At 46.5% G+C, this 27,463-nt stretch overlaps 1 protein-coding gene across 4 annotated transcripts in view; it reads right to left on the reverse strand.

The window, feature by feature from the left end:
* Nucleotides 1–16,569: 16,569 nt before the first annotated feature.
* LOC131419711 (zinc finger protein 252-like) overlaps nucleotides 16,570–27,463 on the reverse strand; it is a 65,525-nt gene continuing 54,631 nt past the window's right edge. The window contains exons 1-5 of one of the 4 annotated variants that reach the window (XM_058565189.1): nucleotides 25,726–26,300; nucleotides 25,381–25,456; nucleotides 24,889–25,015; nucleotides 24,081–24,194; nucleotides 16,570–20,174 (exon numbers count right to left, since the gene is read on the reverse strand). In XM_058565189.1, coding sequence (XP_058421172.1) covers nucleotides 17,803–20,174; nucleotides 24,081–24,194; nucleotides 24,889–25,015; nucleotides 25,381–25,416 — 2,649 coding nt within the window. In that variant the 5' untranslated portion in view covers nucleotides 25,417–25,456; nucleotides 25,726–26,300 and the 3' untranslated portion in view covers nucleotides 16,570–17,802. Of the gene's footprint in view, nucleotides 20,175–24,080; nucleotides 24,195–24,888; nucleotides 25,016–25,110; nucleotides 25,668–25,725; nucleotides 26,301–27,463 lie in introns of those variants that run through there. The other 3 variants (XM_058565191.1, XM_058565188.1, XM_058565190.1) reach the window with 3 other exon arrangements.

A 27,463-nucleotide genomic window follows, 5' to 3' on the forward strand; every position in this document is an offset into this window, starting at 1 on the left:
AGGGAGGCTCCGAGGCGCACCCCGGAAGTCCCGCCCCGACTTCCGGGCCTCGGGCACGCCCCGTCCGGGCCAGCGTAGCCCCTCTAGGCGGCGGGAGGGCGGTGAGACTCTGTGGGTTCCCCCCGACCCCCTGAGAGAGCGCGGGGCCCCCCGGGAGCCAACGGTCGGAGTCTATGCAATTAACGAGGTGACGACAACTATAAAAAGACAACCTATTAGACATGCAGGGAGAACTGGATATACCGCTGTAGTGGGACTTAGATGTACCTAGAATCGGAGCTGACTGTAGCTTGAGGAACACGTGAAGACGTACGAGGAAGAAATGAACCCCCCAATCAGTAAGTGATTCGACAGACGGATGGAAAAACCCAAATTCCTGAAATAGGAATTTCGTTGAACATTTACAAAAATTGATTATACACTTAAACATAAAATACTGATATTGTAATCTGCATTTTACAGGCAGATTAAACTATCAAAATTAGAAATACGTAATAAAAAGTTGACCAAAAAACCCTTAACTGTTGGAATTTACGAAACACTGCCTACATAACCTTTGAATCAAAAATGATATTAGCTGGAAAATTACAGACTATTTATAAAGCAATGAAAAGAAAAACATTTCATTCTCACACCTGTGGAACCCAGTGTAAAGTGTAAAATGTGTAATGTTCACTGAGTATTTTTTAGAGAACAGTATATAATATATACATGTATCACCTTAAATACTTTTTCATTATTGAAGACAAAAGCATTTATCTTAAGAAGCTAGAAAAAGGAACAATACATTTCTCTGCACCAGCAATAACCAATCAGATAATATAACAAAAAATGAAATGTCCTCCACAATAGCAACAAAAACTATAAAACACTAGGGAATTAACAAAGAGCACTCTCCCCTTTGGGGGAGAACACTTCGTAACTGTAGTGAAGAACACAGAAGGTGATCTGAGTCAACGGAGAGATATTTCTTGCTCTTGGATGGGACAACTTAAATAATATTTCAAAGACGTAAAATTTCCCCCAGTTTAACCTATAAATTTACTGCAATCCAGTCGAAGTTCTACTTGGATTTTTAGGAGGAAACTCAAAATGTGTATGGAAAAAGAAAAGTCAGTGAATAGCCAAATCAACCTAAAAAGGGAAGGAGAGGATGTGCTATCAATATAGGCACAGAATTGACACATAGCAAAACAGCACAACAGAGAGCTCAGTGTCAGACTTTTGTACAGATGGACATTTAATAGATGATAAAAGTGGCACCACAATCTATGGCCAAAGGGTGGGTTGTTTGATAGAAGGTGTGAGAAAATGAGCTCACTCAATGGAGAAAAACAGAACCAGATTCCTGCCCAACAACACACACAATGGTAGTCTCTAAAAGAACTAAAGACCTAAATATGAACAGTAAAGAAATGAGGTTAGCAGAAAAAAATACACAGGAAATATTTTTGAGACCCTGGGATGGAAGAGATGCTCTGCTGATTAGCCATCAGAGAAATGCAAATTAAACAACAAGGAGACACAATTTCACACCGCTGGGCTAGAAAAGTTAGAAGCCTGGATAATGCCAGTGTTAGCACTTGTGGTTCAAATATTTTTCTCTCAAGTAAAATCACAAGTTCGTATGGCAGGTTTCCCTAGGCAGCGATCAGGGACCCAGGTGCCTCCCCTGGTTGTTCTGCCAGCTGACTTGGAGGGGAAGATGAAAATGGATAACAGGGATAACGAGCTGCTTCTGCCACAGTCTTTCTATGTGGGTACCTGCTGCACCAGGATACAGCCCCTGGCCAAGAGGAACAACCCACAGTCCCGTGCAGTCCCTAATGCAGCTTCATCTAGTCCCTCTGGACAAGGTGCAAGCTCTCCACCGGGTCCTATAACTAAAGGGCAAGTCGCTGGCCCCCACACACCCAGCTTGCAGTGTGGAGAAGGACTCACTGTGTGATGGGGAACACACAGCAGCATTCAGTCTGCTGGCAGTGTCCAAGAATAAGTTGGGCGTGTGGTTATTGTGCACACTGCATAGTTATTTTGAATGCAAAGTTCTCACACATGTGTAAGCGAGCTTAGCAGTCATCTTTTGCAGGGTCTGCAGCATCCTCTCATGGGCACCTCTGCATAAATGCTGGAGACCCTTTCCCTGGCAGGGCAGGGAGCTCCAGGACAGCACCCTGGTGCCCAAACTCAGCTACAGGAGGAGCTCCCTGGGCCCTGGGCCTCATCAGGTCTGACTTGACCCTCTGGGGGGCTTCCTTGTTTATGATCCCCATACCCACCTTCAGAGGAATGTGAGAGGCTGCCCTGGCCATGGCTGCACAGCTTTGCAGACGCTTCCTGATTGGAAGTTGGAGGCTTGGGTCAGCTTTTCATCTACACACTTCCATTCAGCTCCACATGCAAATGCCCCATCTAGGGCTTAAGCCTGAGGACCCCCGTCTTTTATTTATTGGCTTCTATGTGCTCGCCATCCTCCTCTCTCTCTCTAGCTCAAGATGGCTCCCTTGAGGCCACATGCACTGCCCAGCTCAGGTGAGACGGCAGTGCCTGACCTTGGCCATTCATCCATCAAGTATTTACAGAACGACCTTCCATGCGCAAGACACACGCCCACTCTCTGTGGGCAGGGCCATCTTCTTGGGTTTTAGATCTGTGCGGTCACAAGGGCTCTGTGCTTAGAAGGGCCAGAGCTTGGTTGAATGCTGGACTGATCCCTGTTATCTGGCTAGGAACTCTGATAATTTGGGAGGAATGTGGGGCACATTGGCTGCCTCTTCAGAGCCTCGTTTTCTCAAAGCTTCATGTGGGGTTCAGAAGAAGCTGGAGTTTTCAGCCTTGTGGGGCCCACTTCCCAGACTTTAGGTGAGCACAGATCACCGGCAACAGGCAGAGGGAAATCCCCTTGTCCAGCTGTGCTCTCCCTCCGCCTGTGCCTCTGTCTGCCTTCCTCTAGCCTGAGTCTCTAGGAGGACTTTGCTGAGAGTGGCAAGAAGTAACCAACGCTCGCCAACATTTTGAACTGTTTCAACCATTTCCTCTAGGGCTATAGTTTTAGTCGCATGTAGTGTACTCCTAAAATATCACAAGAAATAGTCATACCAAATGCTTTTCCGTGCATAGCAAGGGTCACCAGCTTTCCACCTGTAACATCTGTGCCCTCACTGCCTGATCATTAAGCCGACTCCACATGTATTAGGTTCTGTTTTGGCACTGCCCTACTTCCAGATGTCAAGTTCTGAATTAGAATAAAGCTCAGCTGATGTAAAGAGGCTCAACACTAACATTGGCTTCAGCAAGGCAGAGGGCTGTTTCTATCTCCTGTTACAGTCCATGTGGGGATGGTGGCTGTCCTGAAGCTGGAAGGGCACAGGTCCCTTCTACCTGAGAACTCCACCCTCCCCAGAGATGGCCATCACCCACGTGGCCAAAGATGCCACACTACCGCGTCCCATCTCAGCCAGTTGAAAAAGGAAAAGGCAAGACCTTGAGGACACACCGAGAAGATGTACACATCCCTTCTGCCCATGGCCCACATGCCACAACTCGCTGCAGCACAGCTTGGAAATGTCATTTTTACTTGGATGGGCAAGCACTCAGCTAGTATTCTATTTCTAAAAAGGACAGGGAGAATGGAAAGACAGTAAGGGACAACCAGCAGGCTTTGCACATCTACCGCAAGAGAAAATAATAAGTACAAAACCAGGAAGCAACATCGGAAAATATAAGAGGAAAAAACTGGTAAAGATGCCCAAGACAAGGTCTTATGAAAACACAGCAAAAATCCACCATAATGTGCCCAGTGAAAAGCATATTTGAATTGAATATGATAGATCATTGGTTCCAATGCAGGTTTTTGTGACGGCCACCTGGGTACGTGGTGGAAGCACCTTCCACATGACCCAGCAGTCACAGACTAAGCCTTACTGCTGTGGTCGTTGACTTTTTGACCTTGACCACTAATTCCTGAGGTGCTAAGGGTCAAATTTTGAAGTAGTCTATGCCCAAGAAGACATTCTTCTCAGGCTCCCACAAGGTCCTTTTGCTCCTCCCTTCAACACTACAACCTGGGCTCCTACTTCCCAGCTGAGAGAGCTCTCCTGAGACCCTCAAGTGGCAATGAATGAACCTCCACTTTTTAGAGAAAAGGTAATTTATCTCCTCTGTAACTCCAGGTTCCCTCTCCCTAGCTTCCCTGTGGATTTCCAGGGCCCGTGCAGCACGGGGCTGACCTGGGAGGGAGAAGCACAGGGAAAGGGATGTGATAGGAGCCTTGGGGTGAGGGATAGAAGCACCATCAGAAACCAGGGATGTGGGGAAATGGGATGCTTGCCAGCCCTGTCTGGCCCATCTGCCCTCTTCTCTCCAGGATGCACTTCTCACCTCTTGTCTCTTACAGGCACTTGAACAAGCTCCCCTTTGAGAGTCAGAAGATGGGGAAGATCTATCTGGTGGGGGTCACTGCCCACTCCTGTTGATTTGAAAAGCCTCAAAATGAGTTTATTTGGGAATAGCCAAAAGAATTGCAATTTGGGATATGCAAGCTGTGTCAAACTGTAGGCAAATCTGGAAAACAAAGGAGGGGAGCTGCTTTTATAGAGAAAAAGGGAGAGAAGGAGGGGCTGTTCTAAATGAAAGTCCATTAGGGGAAAGGAGCAGTTCAGGGCGGCAGGCAACAGTTTCTCATTGGCTGAGCTGTGGTGTTTCTCATTGGCTGGGCTGTGGTGTTTCTCATTGGCTGAGATGTGGCATTTCTCATTGGCTGAGCTACAGCATTTCTCATTGGCTGAGCTGTGGAGTTTCTCATTGGCTGGACTATTGCCAGGTGGGGAGAGAAATCTTCCTTCAGTAGTGAAGTAGTTTTACTTCCTGTCTAAGATGTACCTCTGTCTCTTCCTGTTTGGTGTAATTGATGGTGTGTGATGGGGGTGAGAACTCCCCCATAGGCTGTCCCCATCCAATTTAGTTAAGGTTCCTTTTATTAATTTCCATACTCCTCATGGCTCCATCCTGGGGAGGTCCCTGGCCACTTTAACACCGGAAATTTGGCTCTCACATTATGCCAACAACATCACCACGGCTCCTCTCGAGCGCATCCCATTCTCCATCTGGGCCCTTGAGTGTTCCTAGGCACTAACACCATGCTTTCCTCAAGCAGCTCCACCTTTTGACGACTAGACTGTATCCTTCAGTAGTCCCATTGAGCCCCCAAAAGCCTCACTACAGGGGCATGCACTTCACCTATCAGGCCTTAGAGCCTGTGCTTCGTGATCTTATGCCCTCCTAAGGACTTTTCTCAGCTCACTAACCTTTGTGCCCTTCCTCTTGACCTCACACAGCCCTTACTAGTAAACCGGCTCTGGCCTTTTAGCTTGGGGTGTTCACAGATGTTTGCACTTGCTGCTCACACCCGTTCACTCCCACTGCAGCCTGGCCCCTGCCGCTGTCCCGCATCCCCCAGGCTTTACATGCAGTTCCAGGTGACATCCTAGGTGTCAAATCCTGGGACAGTTTTGGTCCATATCTTAAACAACTTCTGCAATATCTGATCCAGCTATCACCTGTCCTTTGAATTTCTTTTTTGCTTCAATGTTACCAGGATCCTGATTCTACTCTGATTCCACTGAGTTCCCTCTCTCCTTGATGGACCCCATTTCCTCTCTCTGCCCTCTATGATGCTCTTGCCCAGGACACCAGCCCCTACCTTTCCATCCCAAACTTCTGCCAAGACCCAGAGCACCATCACTTCCTCACCTTCTTTCCCATCTCATCTTCCCCCTCTCCCCTCAAAAGAACGCACTAACTTTATCTTGGTTGATCCACTTAGACACCTGAACAAGAAATGAGGGGTCATCCTTGATCTTATTTCTTCCTCACTCCCCAAATCCATCCTGTCACTTGGTCCTTCCAATTTTGCTCCTTAAACATTTCTCTTCCTTCTCCTGCATGCTTTTCGTGAATTCAGTCCCATACAACCTTTATCCTGGATGGTTCCTACCCCTTTCAGTCTGATAACACCTTTTCCTGGCATCACCCCTACATCTTCCTTACCCATTTCTCTCTCATAGGCACAATTCCATATCACCTTCACCCGAATTAACATCCTTTTTGCCTATTTCCCTGCCACCAGGTAAGTCCCATATACTTTTATCTGGATCACCTCTACAATCTCCTCATTCCTTTCCCTACCACTAGGCCTGTAACACCCACTTCCCTGCCTCTTACCTTGGCTGATTAAAGCAATACTCCCTAAAATTAGTCATCAGTCCAAGGTCCCAATAGGATCCAGTTCAGATACACTCAAAGCTTTCAGTGCCCCTCTGTTTACAGCCAACACTCAATCTCAATCCACAGGGTTCTATAAGATTGGGCTGCTTTTTGCTTCCTCAGCCTCAGCTTCTGCCTCTGCCTGCCTGGGAATCTGAACCCAGCATGCAAACTTCCCCTGTGCTCACACTCACATGCTGTCATACCTGTCCTGGTTCTTCTCTGTCCCTTTCCCCTCACTGCCTGCCTGATGCCCCTGGCCCACCCGGACTTGGTCCTCCCTCTCCTGCCTCCCTCCTTTTCTCAGTCTTCACTTGGGGATGGAGGAGAGGGAAGGTGACATTACTGCTCAAACAGCCACAGGTTGTTTCCTGTTCACCTCAGAAACTGAGGGTATTTGAGTTGTACGTCCCTATGGGGGTACTGAGGGAGAGCTGGCTATCAGAGTTTTGGGGGAGGGGGGTAGAAAGGAGGCTGTTTATAGCTATGAGTTTGTCCACTTGGGTGGTGTTTCCTCCATTTTAATGGTTTGTGGGAAGTTTTTTGTGTTCTGATGATGAAGTTTGGAACAGACATCAAGACCAGAGAAACTGTGGTGGGGGAAATGGGGAGATGTTGGTCAAAGAGTACAACCTTATAAGATGAATGAGTTCTGAGGATCTAATGTACAGCATGGTGACTACACTTAATAATACTGTATATTATACTTGTAATTTGCTAAGAGTAGATCTTAAGTATTCTCATCACACAAAGAAAAGTGTGAAAAACTACGGAGGTGATAGATGTGTTAATTAGCTTGATTGTGGTGATTGTTTCACAACTTATAGGTGTATCAAATCGTCATGTTGTATACCTTAAATATACATAATTTTTGTCAATTATACCTCAATAAACCTGGAACAAAAAAGACCAGAGAAACTGCCCTGAAAAATGTAGCAAGGGGGCTTTTGGATGTGGTGCAGACCTTTCCCACTACTGGGGAATTGGACAACATGATGGATGTTTCAATGTGGCCGAGAATCTTCATCCCCAGAGAAAGGGACTCTCAACACAGCTGGATGCCTCTTAAGGCCCCTTCAGTTGTAGGTTTCTGGAAAATTGGATTGTGAATAATACAGAGAGCCTTCCTGATCTCAGTCCTCTCCTTCCACACAGTTAGAATGACAACCTTGAAGTCCAGGCGGGTGAGAACTGAGACTAAACCCAAGAGGAAGAGCAAATGGAACAGCCCAAGAAACTGGAGGTGTGAAAATGGATGTGGCGGGTGGAATGGGAGCTCCATGAGGCTCTTGGCTTCCACTTAGGCTCTCTGCTATTTCTCGGGTCTTGGGGCTACTGTTGCCTGGTTCTCTAGTTTTGCTTACAGTGAACGCCCATGCTGAGGACCGGCTGACTGCCTTGGTGAGGAAGTTTGGGATAGGTGGGCTCTGGGTAGCCTGGACTCTCTCCCACTGCTCTCTCCTCCCTCAGCTGCTGGACCCAGGTGAGTCCTTGAAGCCTGGGTGCTGTAGCCTTGCAGTAGAGCAAAGGCTGTGACCCCCAACCCAGAAACCTGACCCCCTAACCTCTTCCCAATGGCTGGTCTTCCAAGGGCGTGGGGTGGGTGTAAGGGGTGGGGAATGAGCAACGTGAGATTTCTCCATGGTTGGCCACGGTTTGAAACACACAATGACCACTGATCTACACAAAATGCTTAGGATACAAAAGCAAATAAAGGCCAGTCCCCATTCTCAAGCAGGCCCCATAGTGTTGAGTGAAAAACAATTGTCTCCATCCCAGAGCACCCAGCCTATCGGGCTTGGGGATCCAAGCCCTGTAGCTACTTGCTAAATTCTTCTGAGATGAGAGCTTCTAGATATGTTTCTTTTTTCTTTTTTTTTTTTGTGAGGAAGATCAACCCTGAGCAAACATCGATGTCAATCCTTCTCTTTTTGCTGAGGAAGACCGGCTCTGAGCTAACATCTATTGCCAATCCTCATCCTTTTTTTTTACCCCCAAAGCCCCAGCAGATAGTTGTATGTCATAGCTGCACATCCTTCTAGTTGCTGTATGTGGGACGCCGCCTCAGCATGGCTGGAGAAGCGGTGTGTCGGTGCGCGCCCAGGATCGGAACCCAGGCTGCCAGTAGCGGAGTGCGCGCACTTAACTGCTAAGCCATGGGGCCGGCCCTAGATATGTTTCTTTAGCCATGGTGGATGGAAAGGATACCCACTTCTCTTGTTCCATGACCAGCTATTCTGTTCCCTTTTCTGCTTTATTTTCCTTCAGGGTATTCATCACCACCAGACAATTTATTTGCTTACCATCTTTCTCCTCATAGATGTATGCTCCGCGAGAGCAGGGATTTTGTTTCATTCACTGCTCTATCCCAGCATTAGAACCATGGCCAGAATAGGTACTCGTTATCTACATTTGTTGATTAAACGGATCCATGGATCAACTATATTAGTTCTCTTTTAAGAAGGGGAGAGAGTGGTATTTGGGAAAGAATTATGCCACATCATATAAGTTATCACACATAAATCTCTCTGCAGTACGAGTTATATTATGTGATCTTTTACAAATGAGAAAACAGGCCAGGGAGGTGGAGCCAGGATTATAACCAGGCTGTCCCTCTCCCAAGGCGATATGCTCTTCCTACCGTTCTTGCTGCCCTGGCAAGACTGGCAGGGAAGAGTTTGCTTTGTTGTGTGCCCACTGTGTTCTGAGCAGCACACTGGTTACTCTGCATACTTGGTTCTACCTAATCCCTAAAGGCCCCTTCAAGGATTGGTATTTTTATTCCCATTTTGCAGATAAGAAGACTCACCCTGGGAGATATTAGTTTGCCCAGAGTAATACAGCCTACAAGGAGGGAGGTGGACTCACCTCCAGGCCTGTCTAATTCAAAGATTCCTTTCATAAGAGCCCTCACTCTATGAGCCAGAGAACTCATGGAGAATCTGCCAGGTGTAGTATGTCTACTCCACCTGTTTTCTGGATCTGGGTAAATACTGTGGGGTGGGTTCTGGGTCCCACAGTGACCTTACTGTGGGATGGCCCTGAACTAAAACTTCATTTGCCACTTGACTCCATAAGCTCCTACTCTGACTGGTCAACAATAGCAATATTTTGAATTAACATCAATTCAGAGCCAGAGTCCAGTAATCCCTGCCCTAGCTGGATCAGCCTCAGACCACCAAAAACAAGCCTGAACTCTGACAAAGTCAGGGTTATGGACCCACTATGAGGGCAACAACATGAGAACTGTTTCCATCACCAAACAAAGGAAAACAGTTGTTACAGTACTTGGGGAAGGGTTTTTTTGTGTGTGTGTGAGGAAGATCAGCCCTGAGCTAACATCTGATGCCAATCCTCTTTTTTGTTTTTTGCCGAGGAAGATTGGCCCTGGGCTAAAATTTGTGCCCATCTTCCTCTACTTTATATGGGACACCACCACAGCATGGCTTGACAAGCAGTGTCTTGGTACGCGCCTGGGATCCAAACCTGTGAACCCCGGGCCACCAAAGTGTAGTGCACCCACTTAACCTCTACGCCACCAGCCTGGGCCCTGGGGAAGAGTGTTTAGGTGAAATCTAAATGAAGCAGCGTTTTGATGGGCAGGCAGCAAAGCAGGGTTGTGCATAGTGGGTCAACATCAGATCTGGACTGTGAAGTGGACCCAGGCTCCTGTTTCCTTGGAAATCACAAAGTCTACATGCGGGATATGGTGTTCAAAACTCCTTATGATTCCAGCTGTAAGTCAAGGTTGCTTCTCCGTGTGAAAGTGACTGATAGCCACCAGGAAAGAGTGGAGCGTTTCATTCTTGATACAATTTCTAATATGTTTCTGTTAGTCTATGATATTAGAGAACAGAGTTTCTCAGTAAGAAAGCAGAGGTACAATGTTACCACATTTTACAGCTACACATCTCTTTGGGAGAAACACTGTTTCTGTTAAATGGAAGCTGGTTTTATCTGTGTCTGTTATTCCAGCCTGGAATTAACAGATTTTTTTTCTTTCTCAGTCAGAGCTAATTTTTACTTTCTCATCCCTGAAGTGTGGGTATTTCCTGTCCTCCAATGTACAGTTAACCCTGTAAATAGCCACATTCCCTTTGGGGAAGGGTACGAGATAGAGTATAAATTTGGGGGAGAGTAAAAGGGTCTTTCCTCAAGGGAAATCTGGGCTCTTCTTTCATAAAGTTCAGGTATCTCTTCACCAGATTTAATGGTTTTTCACTTATACTGATAAAGACCTTGGGGGCTGTCTACCTATTTCAGTCCTAGAGACACCATCGCCATCATCCAGGGCCAAAATGTCTGTGGTCAAACCATTCTGATTACTGCTCTGGCCCTGTGCCTGTTAGAGTGACACAACTTCCCTGTTTTTGAAAGGGTTACATGCTGCTGTCTGGAATTCAACCAACCCCACTGAGTTATGAAACCCATTTTCATGACAGGCCCTCCTACTGTCATTCCTAGCCTATAGAAAATAGCCACTGTAGAGTCTTCCATGGATGTTGGTACCCGCTCACCAAAGCATTTCTCACAGTCTGGGTGAAAGAAGTGTCTCTAGACCCTCCCGGGGGACAGAGGCAAGGGTGAAAGAGCAGGTTCCACAGCATCCACTCCCATCTCCCTGAGCCTCTGAGTATCCTCCATTGTCATCTCAGGCAGTTCTAGCATGCCAGCTTCATCAATGTAGGCCACGACTGAATACAGACTGCCATCAACCAGTTGCTGCTGGAGCTAGCACACTGAATCCACAATCTGCCATCTGTGCACCCATATAACGAATTCAGTCCAATCCAGCCTTATATTCTCTTCGCTAGTCTAACAGCCTAAGAGTCTGTTCCCATTCACATTACCTAGGCTTCTGTTGATAGTAAACTGGCAAAATCTTGCCATTCTTTGCTATGTATGGTATCCTTCTCAGGTCAAACTGCATTCATCTCTTGGGTCTGCTCGAGTTTCACTGCTAGAAGCAATCAAAGTTGGTGTGTATTGAGGAAAATCCACATTCCCCTGCAAGGTGACAGCTTCTAGCATGTTGATGTAGATAGCTACAGGTAATTCATTTTGATGTACAATTTTCTATTGCATATGCAAATAAAACTTTTTGTTTTCTCTCCATGCACGTTGGATTATTATCAGATTTTGCTGTTACATACACTGCTGTGATCAACATTTTGGGGCACATCTCCCGGTTTTCATGCAAGAGTGTTTCCTGTGTGTACGTGTAGGAGTAGAATTGCATTGTGGGCTATGTGCATCTTTATTAATAATGCCAAATTATTTTCCAATGTGTTGTTCCAGTTTCACTCCCATACATATGAATGAGAGTACTTGTTGCTGTATATTTTTTGCAACACTTGTTATCGTCAGACTTTTAATTTTTCCCAGCCTGGTGAGTGTAATATGGCATCTCATCGTGACATTATTTTGTATAGCCATGATAATTAATGAGCTTTGCCCAGCTTTTCATACAGGTTGGTCGTGGGAATATCTCGAGCAGTGGAGAAGCTGTAGTGGGTTTTGTGGCAGAGGCTGGTGGTGGAGGCAGGAAATCGTGGGGGCTGGACACAAGTGCAGATGGGAGTCCACGTGGTGCCACCCCCACACAAGGGACAGGGCATCTGCAAAAACTTCTGGCCACTGCAGAACAAGCCTCTCCAGGTATCAGGCCTGCAACATGACCCCTGAATCCCAGCACTTCTCCAGAGCCCATGGCCTCAGGTACAACTGAGATGCCCCCACCCCGGGCCCACATTGTAGGAAGTTGGAACCTAAGTCCAGATTCCCTCACCCCTGGATCCTCATGCATCACCTCAGAGGCACTGCCTCCCCTGCTTATTCTAACCCTCTGTGCGGACCAGCCTGCACCTGGCCTGATGCTCCAAGACTTGGTGATGTGGCCATGTCCAAGGATGGTGCTGCTGGGACTGAGTGGCCAGAGCAGGCTGCTACAGTGGAGGCAGGACTCCCTCACCCCAATTCTGGCACCCTATTCTTCTGCAGAGCCTGGCACTGGTTGGGTGCTTGGAAGTTCCTGCTGAGAGCAGCAGGTTCCTTTCTAGTCCCTTCCCATTCACAAGGCCCTCCCGTCCTGTGCTCTCTTCCCCACGTCATCTCTCTGGCTTTCCAATGCCCACACCCTTTTCAAGGACATGCTCCTGCCCACTCAACAAATACAGTGGCCCCTGCAGCCACTCTGCCCCTCTTGGCACGGCCAACTGGATAGGTGTTGACATCTAACCCAGGTGAGCCAGAGTCTCTTCCCCAAACTCTGAACTTATGGCCATGTTTATTGGAGTCTCTTAGGTTTATGAGAATATGAGTGGACACCTGACAAGAGATTGGCCAGAGTCCTCTCCTTAGAATATGAATCAAAACACTAAGTTCCCAGCCTTATTCTGGCAGGCCTCTCAGAAGCAGCAGATATGAACCCAGTAACTGTGGTGGCCAGTTTTAGCCCAGTGGACTTGGAAACTGGGAAAGCAGGTCTTCAGGGAAACCAGTGGTGGAAAATCATGAAATCTTCCCAGTTCCTGACTCCAGCTGTTTTCCTGCCTGGGGTTCCTGAGGCATCCCTGGATCCTCACACAGTGCTCCCTTCTTTGCTCAAGTTATCTTAAGTAGGTTTCTGTACCTCCAACCAGGAGCCCTAACACACACCCCTCCAACTTCAATCCTGCACTTTTCTCTGGCCCCACCTTCAGATAACACAGAAGATGCTGCATGTATGCAGTGTTAAAGTGAAAAAAACCCAGCTCAATCCTGCTGTCTGGGAGTCAGGCCCTCAGAAATTGAGATCAGAGGCAGGGACTTGAGTCTTAAAGATCTTGCAGTTTCTCAATGATACCAAGTGCCTTGCACTCTCCTGCAAGAAAATGGGCAATAATGGAATCCACCCATTACCTTTTAATGCTTGTGAATGAACATATAAAACTCAAATAAACCTTAAGAATTGGTGGGTAAAAATGAAATATCAACTACACATGATAAACCAGGAGGATTGGCACAGGAATATACACATGTTAACAGGCACAGACGGACAGAATACCTTTCACAGCAGAAAGACCAATCTCAGTCCTTTTTGTAAATAATTTTATTTTTTTCCCCAAAACCCCAGTAGATAGCTGTATGTCACAGCTGCACCTCCTTCCAGTTGCTGCATGTGGGACACGGCCTCAGCATGGCCAGAGAAGCAGTGCGTCGGTGTGCACCCGGGATCCGAACCCGGGCCGCCAGCAGCGGAGCACGCGCACTCAACCGCCAAGCCACGGGGCCGGCCCCTCAGTCCCCTTCTGATTCACATCTTCAGCTGTGGGTCAAGAGCTAGTGGTGGAGGTCAAGGACATGGGTCAGCTTCAAGAGTCTACCACACCAAGGCATCGATGGAAATGCCGTGAGACAGGCAGACACAGGGGAAAAGTGAAGGGGCTCCTGTGACCTTTCAGCCCCTACCTCCACTGCCTCGGGCGTCCTTTCTGCTTACAGCAAAGGCTGCCCAAAATCTCCAGTAATTTTACTTAATAATTCCATGTTCTGACAATAGCTAGACCCCAGAACTAACAAAACCACCCTGGATTTATAAATATTACACCCCTGACCCCCACACATGGAGCAGACCCTGGCTAAACTCCTTGGCCAGGAAGGCTGAGTATTTGGGCAGCTCCTGGAAAACAAGTTGGAAGGTATGAGTCCTTCTCAACACTCCCCCTCCCAATATCTCTGGCTCCCAAGTCCAGTCAGGTTACAAAAGTAGTTCATGGAGAGCAGACCATCCGAACTGCTGAATTCTACCAGTTCAATGAGTACTAGATAATGTCCACATCTCAAAGCAATAACCACGCTAAGTTCTTTCCTGTCATGACCCCACACAGCCTGTGGTAAGAAGTACTGATACACAGACATATGAGATAGCAGACTTCATCTACCTTCCACAGGGTAAGAGAGAACTATGAGAAAACACCTGTTCCCTCACTAGAACAGCAGCCTTCCAGTGACTTGAAAATACCCTACTTGTGAGGGCAATGGGCTTGACTAACAGAGCAGCAGAAATAAGGGAGTCTTTGGAATGAGTTACTAGATGAGTATGATGTCCACCGAGCAGAGCTCAAATTCCTGGATTTCAAAACTCCCCTGGCTAATGTCAGTCTCCTTTTTTCTAGAGTGTTTCAGGCGACAAAGGCCTGTGCCACCGGTATGGGCCACGGTGGGGTTCTTGGAAGGTTGTATGTCTGCTGGCACTGGCAAAAACTCCTCCAGAAACAGTTTTTTTTCCATCAGCTAGAGAAACTGAAACGCCCTTAATTGTAACGAATTTACTTGCCTTAGAAGCCAGGAGGTACCAAGGGGACGACTGCTCTGTGGTAATCATCAAGAGTAGAACAGAGACTTTGTACTATCAGGGGACAGTCCGGCTACCAACCGATATTAATGCCATCACGAAGCTAAGTAAGAAATTAGGTAACAGAAATTTCTGACTGGAATCAAGAACATTAACAACTATGTAAATAAAATTCAATAAAAACTGGATGAAATACTTAACTGAAAACTAAAACAAGTCAAACTGATCATGGAAATTAGTCATAAAGGTATTTTAGTCATACAACCTAAAACAGGATTAGAATAAAAGCTGAGGTTCTTAATTAAGCAAATGTCTCTAATGTATGTAAAGGTGGAAGTGCAAAAGAAAAAACCCAACTGTTTCCTCCTGATTTGGCACTCTAATCATGCGGCCTTGAGGAAGACACCGTCATGGCTTCCTAGTCCTCTTATCTCTTGCAAGGGTGCCAAAGAGATCCTCAGAGCAACAAATAGTGAATTTCTTCCTTCCTAAAAGTTCTTTCTCTAGAAGCAGAGGTTGTAACTGAATAAAAAGCTCCAAGGCACTATCAGACTGAAGCCAGGAGAGCTACTTGAGAAGCTGCTTATGACACAACTTCAGGAGATTAAGCTTTCCAGCCTCCTTAGGAAAAGATAGATATTCTTTCCCTTTCAGGGGGAACATGGCCACTGGGTGATGATTAGTAAGTCATAAGCCAGAGGCCCTACTGTTAGACTGTTTTCTCATTTTCCTTCATTGATAACACATCTACAAGACCCACCTACCAAACTATGGTTAAGTAAAACGTACAATTTCCCACCTAGAATTAGTCAGACAGGTAAGCTCCCTGCTAGCAGTGCCTTAACTCTTGGGGTGCCTAGGGTGCAGCAGGGTGCTGGCCTGTGGCAGGTGCTCAGAAGGCGTTCCAGGAGCTTGGGCAGTGGAGCCGCACAGTGTCAATGCTGCCACTGAGCAGCCTCTCCGTGGCTGTCTCACTGTGAAACAGGGTTAATAAAAGTACCTACTTCACTGAGTTGATGTGAGGATTAAACGAGAAAACCCATTAGCATTTATCACAGTGCCTGGCACGTGCTAAGGTAAAAAAGGTAAAGGTTTGTTGACTGAATCAGAACTTTTGTTCAGCACATGATAACCATTATCATCAAGGTAAATTCATTAAAAAAAAAAAAAAGTCAAAGCTATTTGTGGTGAAGTGTGCTTAGGAGGATTATCACCAAGGGGCAGATTTTCCAACCACTTTCCAAAATTCTAAAATGAGTAAAGACCGCTACTACTACTATATGGACAAACACTGGAAAATAAGGCCTGAGCCACAGGCCAAATCAATGTAAGGAGAAAAGACTGGCCAACTTCTAAGAGAAAGCTCCTTTAATAGACAGGAAAACTGGAATAATTTTATTAGTGAAAAGAATACTATAAAGGAATAGAACGTCCAATTATTGAATGACTCATTACCCTTACCTTTTCTTTCATTTCTTTCTTACCCTGATTCTCATACACAAAACACCATTCCATTTTGGCTTAGCCCAAATCATAATTGGTCAATTCCTTCTCAAGCGTCTGCATACATGGTATCCAGCTTGTTCATCAAAGATTCTACAGCCACTTTCAGTCGCTAGATTTCTAGAACTGTCTCTCACAGACTGCTTTTGCTAAATTTCTCATATTTATAATCCTATTTCAGCCCATTTTCATGCTAATCTTCTTTCCTCCACAAAGAACGCAGAAGAAAGTGCTACAGAAGTTTCTGGAGAACGGGGTTCTGAGGATACTGAAGTGAACCACAGATGAGTGAATCAGGGGCAGAGGCACTGCAGGACAGGGGCAGCAACTCTAACGACTCTGCTTATAAAAACAGAGCTCCTGAGATTTTTATCATCATCTCAAACATCAGGTGAGAGAACCAAAGGACACTGCTGATCAACATCGCTCCAGAGGAGGACAAAAGGCACCTTTAAAACACACACACACACACACACACACACACACACGAGTTCATATGTTGACAGACAACCTGCATGATCCCTGCCTACTAAAATCTGCTTAATGCCATGACCCTGCCTCACCTGGAGTCCTGTCCTCCGGCAGAAGGACCTGCCCCTCCTCCCAGAATGTTCAGTGCCAGGCTGCCCAGGAAAAGGAAGCAGCTGCCACTACTCACCTTCTCTCCCTTAGAAACTGAGATGGGATATACCAACCTTGGTTTTAAAAACCGAATCTATAAGCTGTGTCCCATGCCACCATGTATCTACTTTACGCCTATTTTCCTCCCAATTCTCAGGCTTTTCTCTTTTTTTCTGTCCAAATTACCCTGTAGAAAAACCCATTTTACATGTATCATTTGACTTCTCAGCAGGATCTCAACAGTTTGAATCTACACATAAGCCTCACCTCATTGCTTAACAAACTTTGCTTATACTCATAAGGTTTCTCTCCTGTGTGGATTACCTGATGCTGAAAAGAAATAAATTTTGAAGTTAAAGGTACCATATCTCTCACAATAGAACAAAAACATTTTGAAGAGGCCTAAATAAACAAGAAAGCCCAAACTGGTTCCATTACACTTGAAAGTGCAAGGATCCCAGTTACTTTTCTTGAAGCTGAAACAGACGATGAAGAGGAAAGAAAAGAAACACAAGTGGCCAAATGAAATACCTAACTACCCTAATGTCTGGTGCTATAAAAACATGATCTAAATAAGTATATTTATTATTATTATTTTTTTTGTGAGAAAGATCAGCCCTGTGCTAACATCTGCCATCCTCCTTTTTTGCTGAGGAAGACTGGCCCTGTGCTAACATCCGTGCCCATCTTCCTCCACTTTATATGGGATACCGCCACAACATGGCTTGCCAAGTGGTGCGTCAGTGCGTGCCCAGGATCCGAACCGGTGAACCCTGGGCCGTTGCAGCAGAGTGCATGCACTTAACTGCTTGTGCCACTGGGCCGGCCCCTAAATAAGTATATTTAAATTGCACTTGTTTAAAGTACTAAAGCAGAGGGCCATCCTCCGAATCTGAGGGAAGGTATGTTACCTTGGAATTTTTACCACATAATTTGGGAGCCTGCCTTTAGTTAGCAGCTCATTGGGAGATAAATCTCGTAAGAGCTGAATCTCCAAAATGAGTCATAAAATGACGGCTTTCTCATCAGTATTTACATCTCCTGCTGTAAAACAGTGAAAAATTTGTCAAATACAGCAGTCACTCTCCACTGTGAACTTGATGATGCTGAATGAAAGCCGCCTGTGCACTAAAGAGCTCCCCACACTTACTACACTTACAGGCTTGCTCTCCAACGGGAATTTTATGAGTTTTCTCATGACTGATAAGAGTTATTCTCTGACTGAAAGTTTTCCCACAGTCATTACACTTATGAGGTCGCTCTCCACTGTGAATTCTCTGATGTCGAATAAGGTGAGAGCTTTGTCGGAAGGATTTTCCACATTCTGTGCACTCGTAGGGTTTCTCTCCAGTGTGAATCCTCTTGTGTTGAATAAGGGATAAGCGTGCACTGAAGGGCTTCTCACATTCATTGCACACGTAGGGCTTCTCTCCAGTGTGAATCCTCTGATGCTGAATAAATTGTGAATGCTGACTGAAGGCCTTGCCACACTTACTACACTCATAAGGCTTTTCACCAGTATGAATTCTGCGATGTTGAATGAGAGAGGAACGAACATTGAAGGCCTTCCCACAGTCACTGCACTCATAAGGATTCTCTCCAGTGTGAATTCTTCGATGGCGGATAAGGTGTGCACTCTGGCTGAAAGCTTTCCCACAGTCACTACATTCATAGGGCTTCTCTCCATTGTGTGTTCTCTCATGCTTAATTAAAGTGGATATCTGTCCAAAGGTTTTCCCACACTCATTACACTCATAGGGTTTCTCTCCAGTGTGACTCCTCTCATGCTGAATTAGGTGTGAGCCCTGGCTAAAGGCCTTTCCACACTTGCGGCACTCGTAGGGTTTCTCTCCATTATGTACTCTCTGATGCTGAACAAGGGAAGAGAGCACACTAAAGGCTTTATCACATTCGTTACATTCATAGGGCTTCTCACCATTGTGTGTTCTTTGATGGTGAATAAGGTTAAAACTCTGGCTGAAAGCTTTTCCACACTCACTACACTCATAGGGTTTTTCTCCAGTGTGAATTCGCTGATGCTGAATAAGATGTCCCTTTTGACTGAAGGTTTTCCCACACTCATTACATCCATAAGGTTTTTCTCCAGTGTGAATTCTCTGATGCTGGATAAGGGACAGGCGAGCACTGAATGATTTTCCACACTCATTGCAGATGTAAGGCTTCTCTCCAGTGTGAATTCTTTTATGTTGAATAACTTGTGAGCGCTGACTGAAGGATTTTCCACACTCATTACACCTATAGGGTTTCTCTCCAGTGTGAATTCTTTGATGGACAGTAAGGGTTCGGTTCAGGCTAAAGGATTTTCCACATTCATTACATTCATAGGGTTTTTCTCCTGTATGAATTCTCTGGTGTTGAATGAGAGATAATCGTGCACTGAAGGCTTTGCCACACTCAGTACAGTCATACGGTTTCTCTCCAGAATGAGTTCTCTGATGCTGAATGAGGTGTGACTGTCTACTGAAGGCTTTCCCACATTCCCGACACTTGTAAGGTTTCTCTCCACTATGAATTCTCTGATGATGAATCAGGTTAGAGCTATGACTAAAGGCTTTCCCACACTGATTACACTCATGAGGTTTCTCCCCAGTATGAATTTTAAGATGTTGAACATAAGATGAACGTGTACCGAAAGCTTTCCCACATTCATCACACTCATAGGGTCTTTCTCCAGTGTGAATGTTACAATGCTGAACAAAGTACGAACGAGCACTGAAAGCTTTGCCACATTCATCACAGATGTAGGGTTTCTCACCACTGTGAATTCTCTGATGTTTGCTAAGGACAAAGTGTTGACTGAAAGTTTTTCCACATTTACCACATTCATAGGGCCTCTCTCCAGTATGAACTCTCTGATGCTGAATAAAAGCTCTGCTGTGACTGAAAGTTTTTCCACACTCAGTACACTCAGAGGGTTTCTCTGGATTGTTAATCCTCTGATTCTCACTACGAACTAAACTCTGCTTGGGCACTTTCACAAACACGTCTGTCTGACAGGCTTTTTCTCCTGGATGGAAACTCTGGAGGTTAATGAGGTCCTCACTTTGTCGAAAGTTTTCTACACATGACACACTCTGATGGAGACTCTCCCCTCTAGACACTCTGTGATATCTGACAGGGTTTGAGTCTGCAGTGCAGTTTACCTCAACTGCATTGAATTTCTGGCCTTCCCCCACTGTGGGGGTTTTCACATGGGTCACTGTCACTGGCCTGAAATTGCTCCTCTGGCAGAAAGATTTCTTAAGTCCTTCCACTGAAGGTTTTCTCCAGCAATCCTTTAATTTCCCCTCAATTTTACTCATCTTTTCAGAATCAGGTTCCTTGGAAATATTCCTTACACGTTCTTCTGATTTTGCTCTCTGGGACTCCATTTCTTTGGAAATTTCCTGCTTTGGAGTTAGCTCCTTTTTTTCCATTCTAGACTCATAACCTAAAAGAATGAAGACAAAACGAGTTCCTTGTGTTTTACTATGAGAAAAAGAATTAGAGCATAAATAGGAACATTTATATGAAACAACTATCTCCTGGGGGATACTGGATTCTCAGAAAGCAAAAACAAAAAACGACCTCACTGGGAAGAGGAGAAGAAAGAAAAGAGGAGGAGAGAGAAGCATGCCATCAGAGCAATGTGAGCTGGTGTGGGAAGGAGGAAGGAAAGAAGCCCAAGGTCAAAGGCTTACATCTGCAGATAGGCTAACCAGACAGATGCAGCAGCCACAGCGAGGCACAACCTGAGGGGAATGGCTCCAAGAGAGGTGAGGAGGGGTGATGAGGAAGAAGGGAGTGGAGGCTCGGAAGGTCACCACCTCTGGTGATCATGTCAAAGCTGTATACTTTGTAAACAATGTATCTTTTTTTTTTTTTAAAGATTTTATTTATTCATCTTTTTCCCCCCAAAGCTACCCCAGTAGATAGTTGTATGTCATAGGTTCACATCTTTCCAGTTGCTGTACGTGGGACTCGGCCTCGGGTTGGTTGGAGAAGTGGTGCCCTGGGGTGTGCCCGGGATCTGAACCCGGGCCGCCAGCATCAGAGCGCGTGCACTTAACCGCTAAGCCACGGAGCCGGCCGCAAACAATGTATCTTAAGGCTTACACAGAACAGGTATTCAAACATTTGTTGAAAAAAATAAATGAATGATAAATAACTTATAATGAATGAAGGGTATACAGAGTAATGGATAATGGGAAAAACCATTTGATCTGGACAACTTAGTTTCACAGAAGCAAAGGAGGGAAAATAGAGAAAAATAGAAACAAAGAAGCAACCTACTCAAATTGCAGGTGTAGCACAAGGCAAAATGTGTGTAAGAGTCCACACCACACATTCCCAATGAACAAAAGTATCTGAAAATTTGTAAAAACTGTGATACAACTGAATTCTGAGTCCCAATGAAAGGAAATTTACCGAAAACCCCCCCAAAAAACCCAAACAAAAACAGTGAATCACATGGATACACAGACTGCTGGAAGGACAACCCAGGTCAGAACAGGCAGAGGGTACCCCTGTTTTGAGATACCATGAAAGCACAATGTTCTCTCTCTTTTGCAAACAGTGGTTATTACCAGAGCTGTAACAGGCTGTTACTTTCAGACTGTTTAGCCAGAACAAGGAGTCTCAGCTGAAAATATTAATTGGATGGGGTCTAAAATTGGGCTAAGTAGTCTTAAGACACTACTTAGTCTGTTAGTGAACCACTCACAGTACTTCAAAGTATTAAAGGTAAAAAGCAAACAATAATTTATTCTAGAAACCCATAAGCAGCCTGAAGGGGCAGGCTCTGGATGGTAAACATCCCAAATTCCTGTGGCTTCTGTCAGGGTTACCTGAGGTATTAAGAGTCTTCAACGCCTTAGGACTAGAGTCTAAAAAGATGATCCTAATCAAGATGTGTTATTTCACCAGGTAGGAAACAGATTAAAAAATGTGAACAAAACAAAAAACCACAGAACAGAGTGATCTGTGAATCAAGAAGCAGTGTCTCACACTAGTTCATGCTGTCATTTTCCCTCAGACTTCTGGTGGTCCTTGGTTGCCTGTTTACATTTTAAACAGAGGCAAACAAAAGATGCTTGGGAACCCTGTGTATGAGTGGTCTTGTCAATTGGAAGGGCATTTGAGTGAGGTGGTAGCTGTAAGGCCAAGGAACCCCCAAATACCAAAATTTGGAGGTCTCTGCTCTAGGGCTGTTTGTTTCATTTGAGGCAATCCCCTAGTTTTTGCCATAGGTAGAAGACGCCTTACTGTTGGGTATTCTTCATGCGGGGTTAGAGGAAGGATGTGGTAGTATCAGCTGCTTTTGTATTTAGATTTTTTAGTTGATACCTCAGGATTTAGGTTGTTTTTTTTTTTTTGACCAAAAAACTCTCCAAAAATGGTAGAATATTTTTCTATCAGGAGGTGTAAAATGTCTGGCTGCCTCTCTTCTTTGTGATGTTAACAGCCATTAGCAATCATTATTTATATTTGTTTTTAAATTTGGGAGTGCAAAATAGTGATTTCTAAGTCTGTCATTCATTCTTTTTTACCTGGAACTTCAATGAAGAGAAATTTCTACTCATCAACTGCTTAGTTATCCTGAGGTATAAGACATCTAGTAAAGGCAGAATAAATATTTGATTCTTTTATTTACCAGTTTGCAGCATAATAAGTCAGTTTCCTAGCATTCCTCAAAGGCAACCAATGAGTAGGGAATGTTTTTTTCTGAGTACATCAGACCAGCCTTAACAATGCCTAAGACCAAGCCCTTGACAGACAAGGTGATCCAATGGCATGTTGTCTGTCTGCCAGAAGGAGACTTAATCCTCTCTCAAGAGTGTAACATCATATAGAGCCGCTATAATTTTTTGTCTATAATAACTGACAATATCAGAAAGCATGTTTTAAAAAAAGACTAAATAACAAGAAACCCAGAGGAAAAAAAATACACAATAGAAACTAACCCACAGCTGAATCAGATAGTCATGAACCAAGATTAAAAAAAAGAAAAAACCAAACCAAAACTATGGTTAGTATATGTAATAACATATACCGATCACCAACTTCCTCACCTGTGAAATAGGGAAAATAATGTTTCTGTGAAGTTTCATTCTTGCAGATCATATGATGATTAGAAATAACGCACACAAAGGACCTACCACCCTAGCACAGACTGAACCCTCAAGAAGTGATAGTGGGAGGTTGCATCACAGGCTATGGGAAATCTCCTGGGAGATAAACTACGTCTTTGTCCAGGTAAAGGGGAATGACAGGAAAGAAAACAGTCATCAGCGGTCAATGTTAAACAGATTGTATAACCCACAGAGGGGTTTCTCCCACTGCATGTGGAGAAACTGAGCGGGACCCCAAAAGTAAGTTTAACTGGTTCTGTTTCATCAGTGAAAATCCAGGTGAGAGAGATACAGAGGCCATGCTACCACTCAGTTATTTTACTGGTACCTCCACCTCCTTCCTGCCAGCATGGACCTGTTCTCCTACACGCCCACTGTTCCCATGGTGTGCAACCACCCTGGTGTACAAGAAGCTATATAGCACGAGCTTAGATGAATGGGCTCTGCGAGGTAGCAGAGTACGAGAAGGATTTGCAAACACCAACTGTATTTTTACATACAAGTAACGAACACCTTGTACAATAGCATCAAAAAATATGGAATACTTAGGGATAAATCTGGTAAAAGATGTAAAATGCCTGTACATAGAAAACTACATTATATTAGTGAGACATTAAGACATAAATAAATGGAGACATACACCTTGTTCATGGGTCAGAAAACTCAACACATTTTAATTTTCCCCAAATTGATCTATAGATTCAATGCAATCTCAACAAAAATGCTAATAGACTTTTTTGCGGAGATCAACAAGCCAATTCTAAAATTCATATGGAAATACAAAGGGCCTGGGAACTCTGAGGGAGCAATGGCAGGAGCGAGAATCTGGGCAGGAGGGCATGTCTCTGGGTGGTCTCTCCAAGTGGTGCCTCCAACCAGCCAAGGCAGAGCTGGCCAGCAAGGTCTGAGGAGAAGTAGGTGACACGGAAGTGATGGGGAGGCAGCCACGGTAGGGAGCTGGTTGCCAGAGAAAGACACCTGAGTTCTTTTCTGAGATTATAGGAGCATTTGCTAGGGAGATAAAAATGAACCCATTTACGGCCACAGACTAGGGGCCATTAACAACAAAAAAAGAGGAGAGGAGAAAGACGATATAGAGAGGATGGAAAGCAAAGCCCTAGTACTAACAAGAGATTCTGTCCGGAGACCACAGAGAAGGGCCTGGTGAAGCGGTAGCACCTGCCAGCGGGGGCAGGAGAGCATGGGGGGGGTTCCTGCACACTCACCTCCACTCCTGTGCCTCCACACCCTGCTGCCCTCAATTCTTGGTGAGTGTGGGGCCCATGGCTCTTCCTCCTGCTCCAGCCTGGAGACAATATCAGGTTTGGAACCTTGAAGTCCTGCTCCAGAGAAAGAAAGCAAGACCGATTATTCATCAGGTCCAGGGCAAGACGGCCCCGTGGGCAGTGCCTGTATGCCTGTCATGACCTCCCGTCACCTGTTCTCCAAACCATAGAGACAGATGCAGGCTTCTGGCCCAGGTGAAGAAAAGTCAAACTCAGTTCTTCTGGGGGCCATGGATAAGGAATGGAGTTCGGGCCTGAACACATTACAGCAGAAGATTCACGACTGAGGTGTTGATGCCCAGCAGAAGGACCAAAGGGGAGCAGCATGTTCCAGGGTAAGGAGGGGCTCTGAAACCAAATGGAGTCAAATCCCAGATCTGCCCCTAACTACCCGTGTGAACTTAAAAAAGTTACGATATTTGTCAGCCTCAGGTTCATCTATGAACAGTGTATCCCACCACTGAACTTGAAGATTAATGAAGATTAACTCAAGGGATATTAATACACTTGGTGATCAACGAATAACATTCCCCTTCTGTACTCCTACAAAAAAACTGTGAAGACAAGGTCCCTGGCACAGCCTGTCCCCTCCTCTGTGCAGACTAGGCCTGCCTGGGACCAGGGTCAGCAATGCCCAATGTCTGGGCCCAGGAAGCTGAGGAGCCTCTGAGCGTCGAGCCCAGCCCCAGTCCCCAGGGCCGTTCATGGAGCAGGAAGCCCAGAGCTGAGCTCCAGCGAGGAGTCTTACCCAGTGAGACCAGGTTCCTGTAGGTCGCTAGCGTCACGTCCCTGTAGAGGCCCCTCTGAGCGGGATTCAGAAGGCCCCACTCTTCCCGAGAGAGGAGCACAACCACGTCCTCAAAGGAAACCAAGGCCTGGAATGACAAGATCTTGTTGCAATCTCAGGGTGGGCCTGAGCTGGGAGGAGGCTCTAGGCTCAGGACAGGCACACCCCTCTGAGCACACATACCATTCTGTCTTCCCAAGAGTCAGCTCTTTGAGGCAGGCACCATTTGATTTGCCTTTGTCTGCCCAGCCGCTGCCCTCCACTGTTCCCAGTCCAGGGATTGAAAGACAGAGTGTAGAGCACATTTCAGGGACTTGAACTCAGGGGCTGAGAACATCGGTGAAGACAAGGAGCCACCCACTGTCTGAGACTAGCCCCTCCTAGAAGGAACCATGGAGAAACTCCACCCAAAGTCTGAAGTAACAGAGAGATGTCTCCATGAGAACCACTCACCTGGATCCCACCAGGAAGGAGGTGCTTGACTGCCATCACTGGGTCTCTGCAGCTTGTGTCCAGGACGCAGGCACTGCTGCAGGAGAGGGAGGAGTGTGATGAAGCTTGCTTCCACAGCAACTCTGAGACTTCTGGGCCTGGACCACTGCACGGGTTTTCTCTGACTGGCAGTTGAACCCACGCTTACTGATGCCCAACTCATTTCTCCTGGGCCTTCCCTGAGTCTCCACCTGAGGCCACCTGGGCCAGAGGCAGCTCCTGGTCCTCAGCCATGGCCCCCTGGCGCCGGCCCCATCTGCATCAGAAGCGTCCATCCTAATGCACTGTGCCTTCACCCAGACTCACCTGGGAGGCACCAGCTGCTGTCAGAGGCATGGGCTCTGGACACCAACAGGACACAGTTGCAGTTTCGGACATACCACCTACTCACGCAGGGTCTCAGAGAAGTGACTTGACCATAAAACGAGAGCACCACCTCTGACCATAAAGGACTGTTTTCAGAGTTAAGTGAGAAACACGGACACTGAACTTCGCACAGCGTTTGCAAGTCACAGACAGAGACGCTGACTAAACCTCAGCCACTGTCATTATGGCACTGTTCACCGAGCGCCCACTCAGGGAGCGAACGGGCGCGGGCGTCGTTCGCGCGCGGGACGCGGTCTCCGCCTCCCCGCTCCCGGCGCGGCTCTCGCGGGTCCTCTGTCCACGCCAGCCGCTCCCGCCCGGCCAGCGGCACCGTCCCCTCCTCCGTTCGCCCCGACTCCGCCCACATTTCGCCTCCTCCGACAGGCCTCTTCATCCATGGCCGCCCGCGCAGCGGCGCCGGAGCCCCTCGCGCCGCTCCCGCCCGGCCAGCCCCTCCACCCACACAGGCGGGCGCTCCCCCTCCACGCCGCCCGCCCGGGCCACGCAGGCGCCGGAACCGTCCCGTGGCCCTCCAAGCGCCGCCGCCCGCCCGACCCCGCGCCGCTCCTCCGCGCCAGGCACCGAGGCCGGACTCACGGAGCTCCGCCGCCAGCAGATAGGAAAGGAGCGCTGCCGACCGGCGCCGCGGCGCAGCGCCAGACCAGCCGGCCGGAAGTGCCGGCCCTGAACTTCCGCCTTACCCCGGCCCACCGGCCAATCGGATCCCAGGGTTCTGTTGGGCCGCTCTAGGCAACTCAGAGGACTCAGTGCTCCTGGCGTAGACCTGGGCGTTGGTGGAAGTTTTGTTGCCGGTAGACTTGCTTTGCAAGAAGTGTTAAAAGAAGTTTTTCAGAGAGATAGGAAATGATATAGGTCAGAAACTCGGATCTACATAAAGAAAGGAAAAGGATCAGAGAAGAAATAAGTGAAGGTAAAATAAAATCTTATTTTTCTTCTTTCTGATTAATCTAAAAGATCATTGCTTTTCAAAGTAATAATAGCAACAATGTATTGGATAATTACACCATATGGATAATTAAAACGAATGACAGCAATGTCTTAAGGGATGGTAGGGAGGAGTTGGGAATACATGGTCATAAAGTACCTATGCTACCTGTGAAGCAGTATAGTGTTATTTGAAAGTGGACTTCGATTGGTTCTCAATAACCGCTAAAATTTTTTTTTTCAAAAGCACAATTGTTATGCTAAATAGAATAAAAAATGGAATAAGATAAAATGCTCAGTTAAACCAGAGAAGGCAGAAAAAGAGGGGAAGATTTTTAAAAAGAAACAAGTCTGGGGCCCGCCCTGTCGCGTAGCGGTTAAGTGCGCGCGGTCAGCTGCTGGCCGCCCAGGTCCGGATCCCAGGCGCAGACCGAGGCACCGCCTGTCAGGCCATGCTGTGGGGGCATCCCGTATAAAGTAGAGGAAGATGGGCACGGATGTTAGCCCAGGGCTGATGTTCCTCAGCCCCCCACCTCCCCAAAAAAGAAAAGAAACAAGTACAATGAATAAAAAATAGTTAGGGCCGGCCTGGTGGCTTAGCGGTTAAGTGCGCGTGTGCTCTGCTACTGGCGGCCCAGGGTTCGGAACCGGGCGCGCACTGACGCACCGCTTCTCCGGCCATGCTGAGGCCGCGTCCCACATACAGCAACTAGAAGGATGTGCAACTATGACA

The sequence above is a fragment of the Diceros bicornis genome, chromosome 21, assembly GCF_020826845.1.
Source record: "Diceros bicornis minor isolate mBicDic1 chromosome 21, mDicBic1.mat.cur, whole genome shotgun sequence".
NCBI classification, from domain to species: domain Eukaryota; kingdom Metazoa; phylum Chordata; class Mammalia; order Perissodactyla; family Rhinocerotidae; genus Diceros; species Diceros bicornis.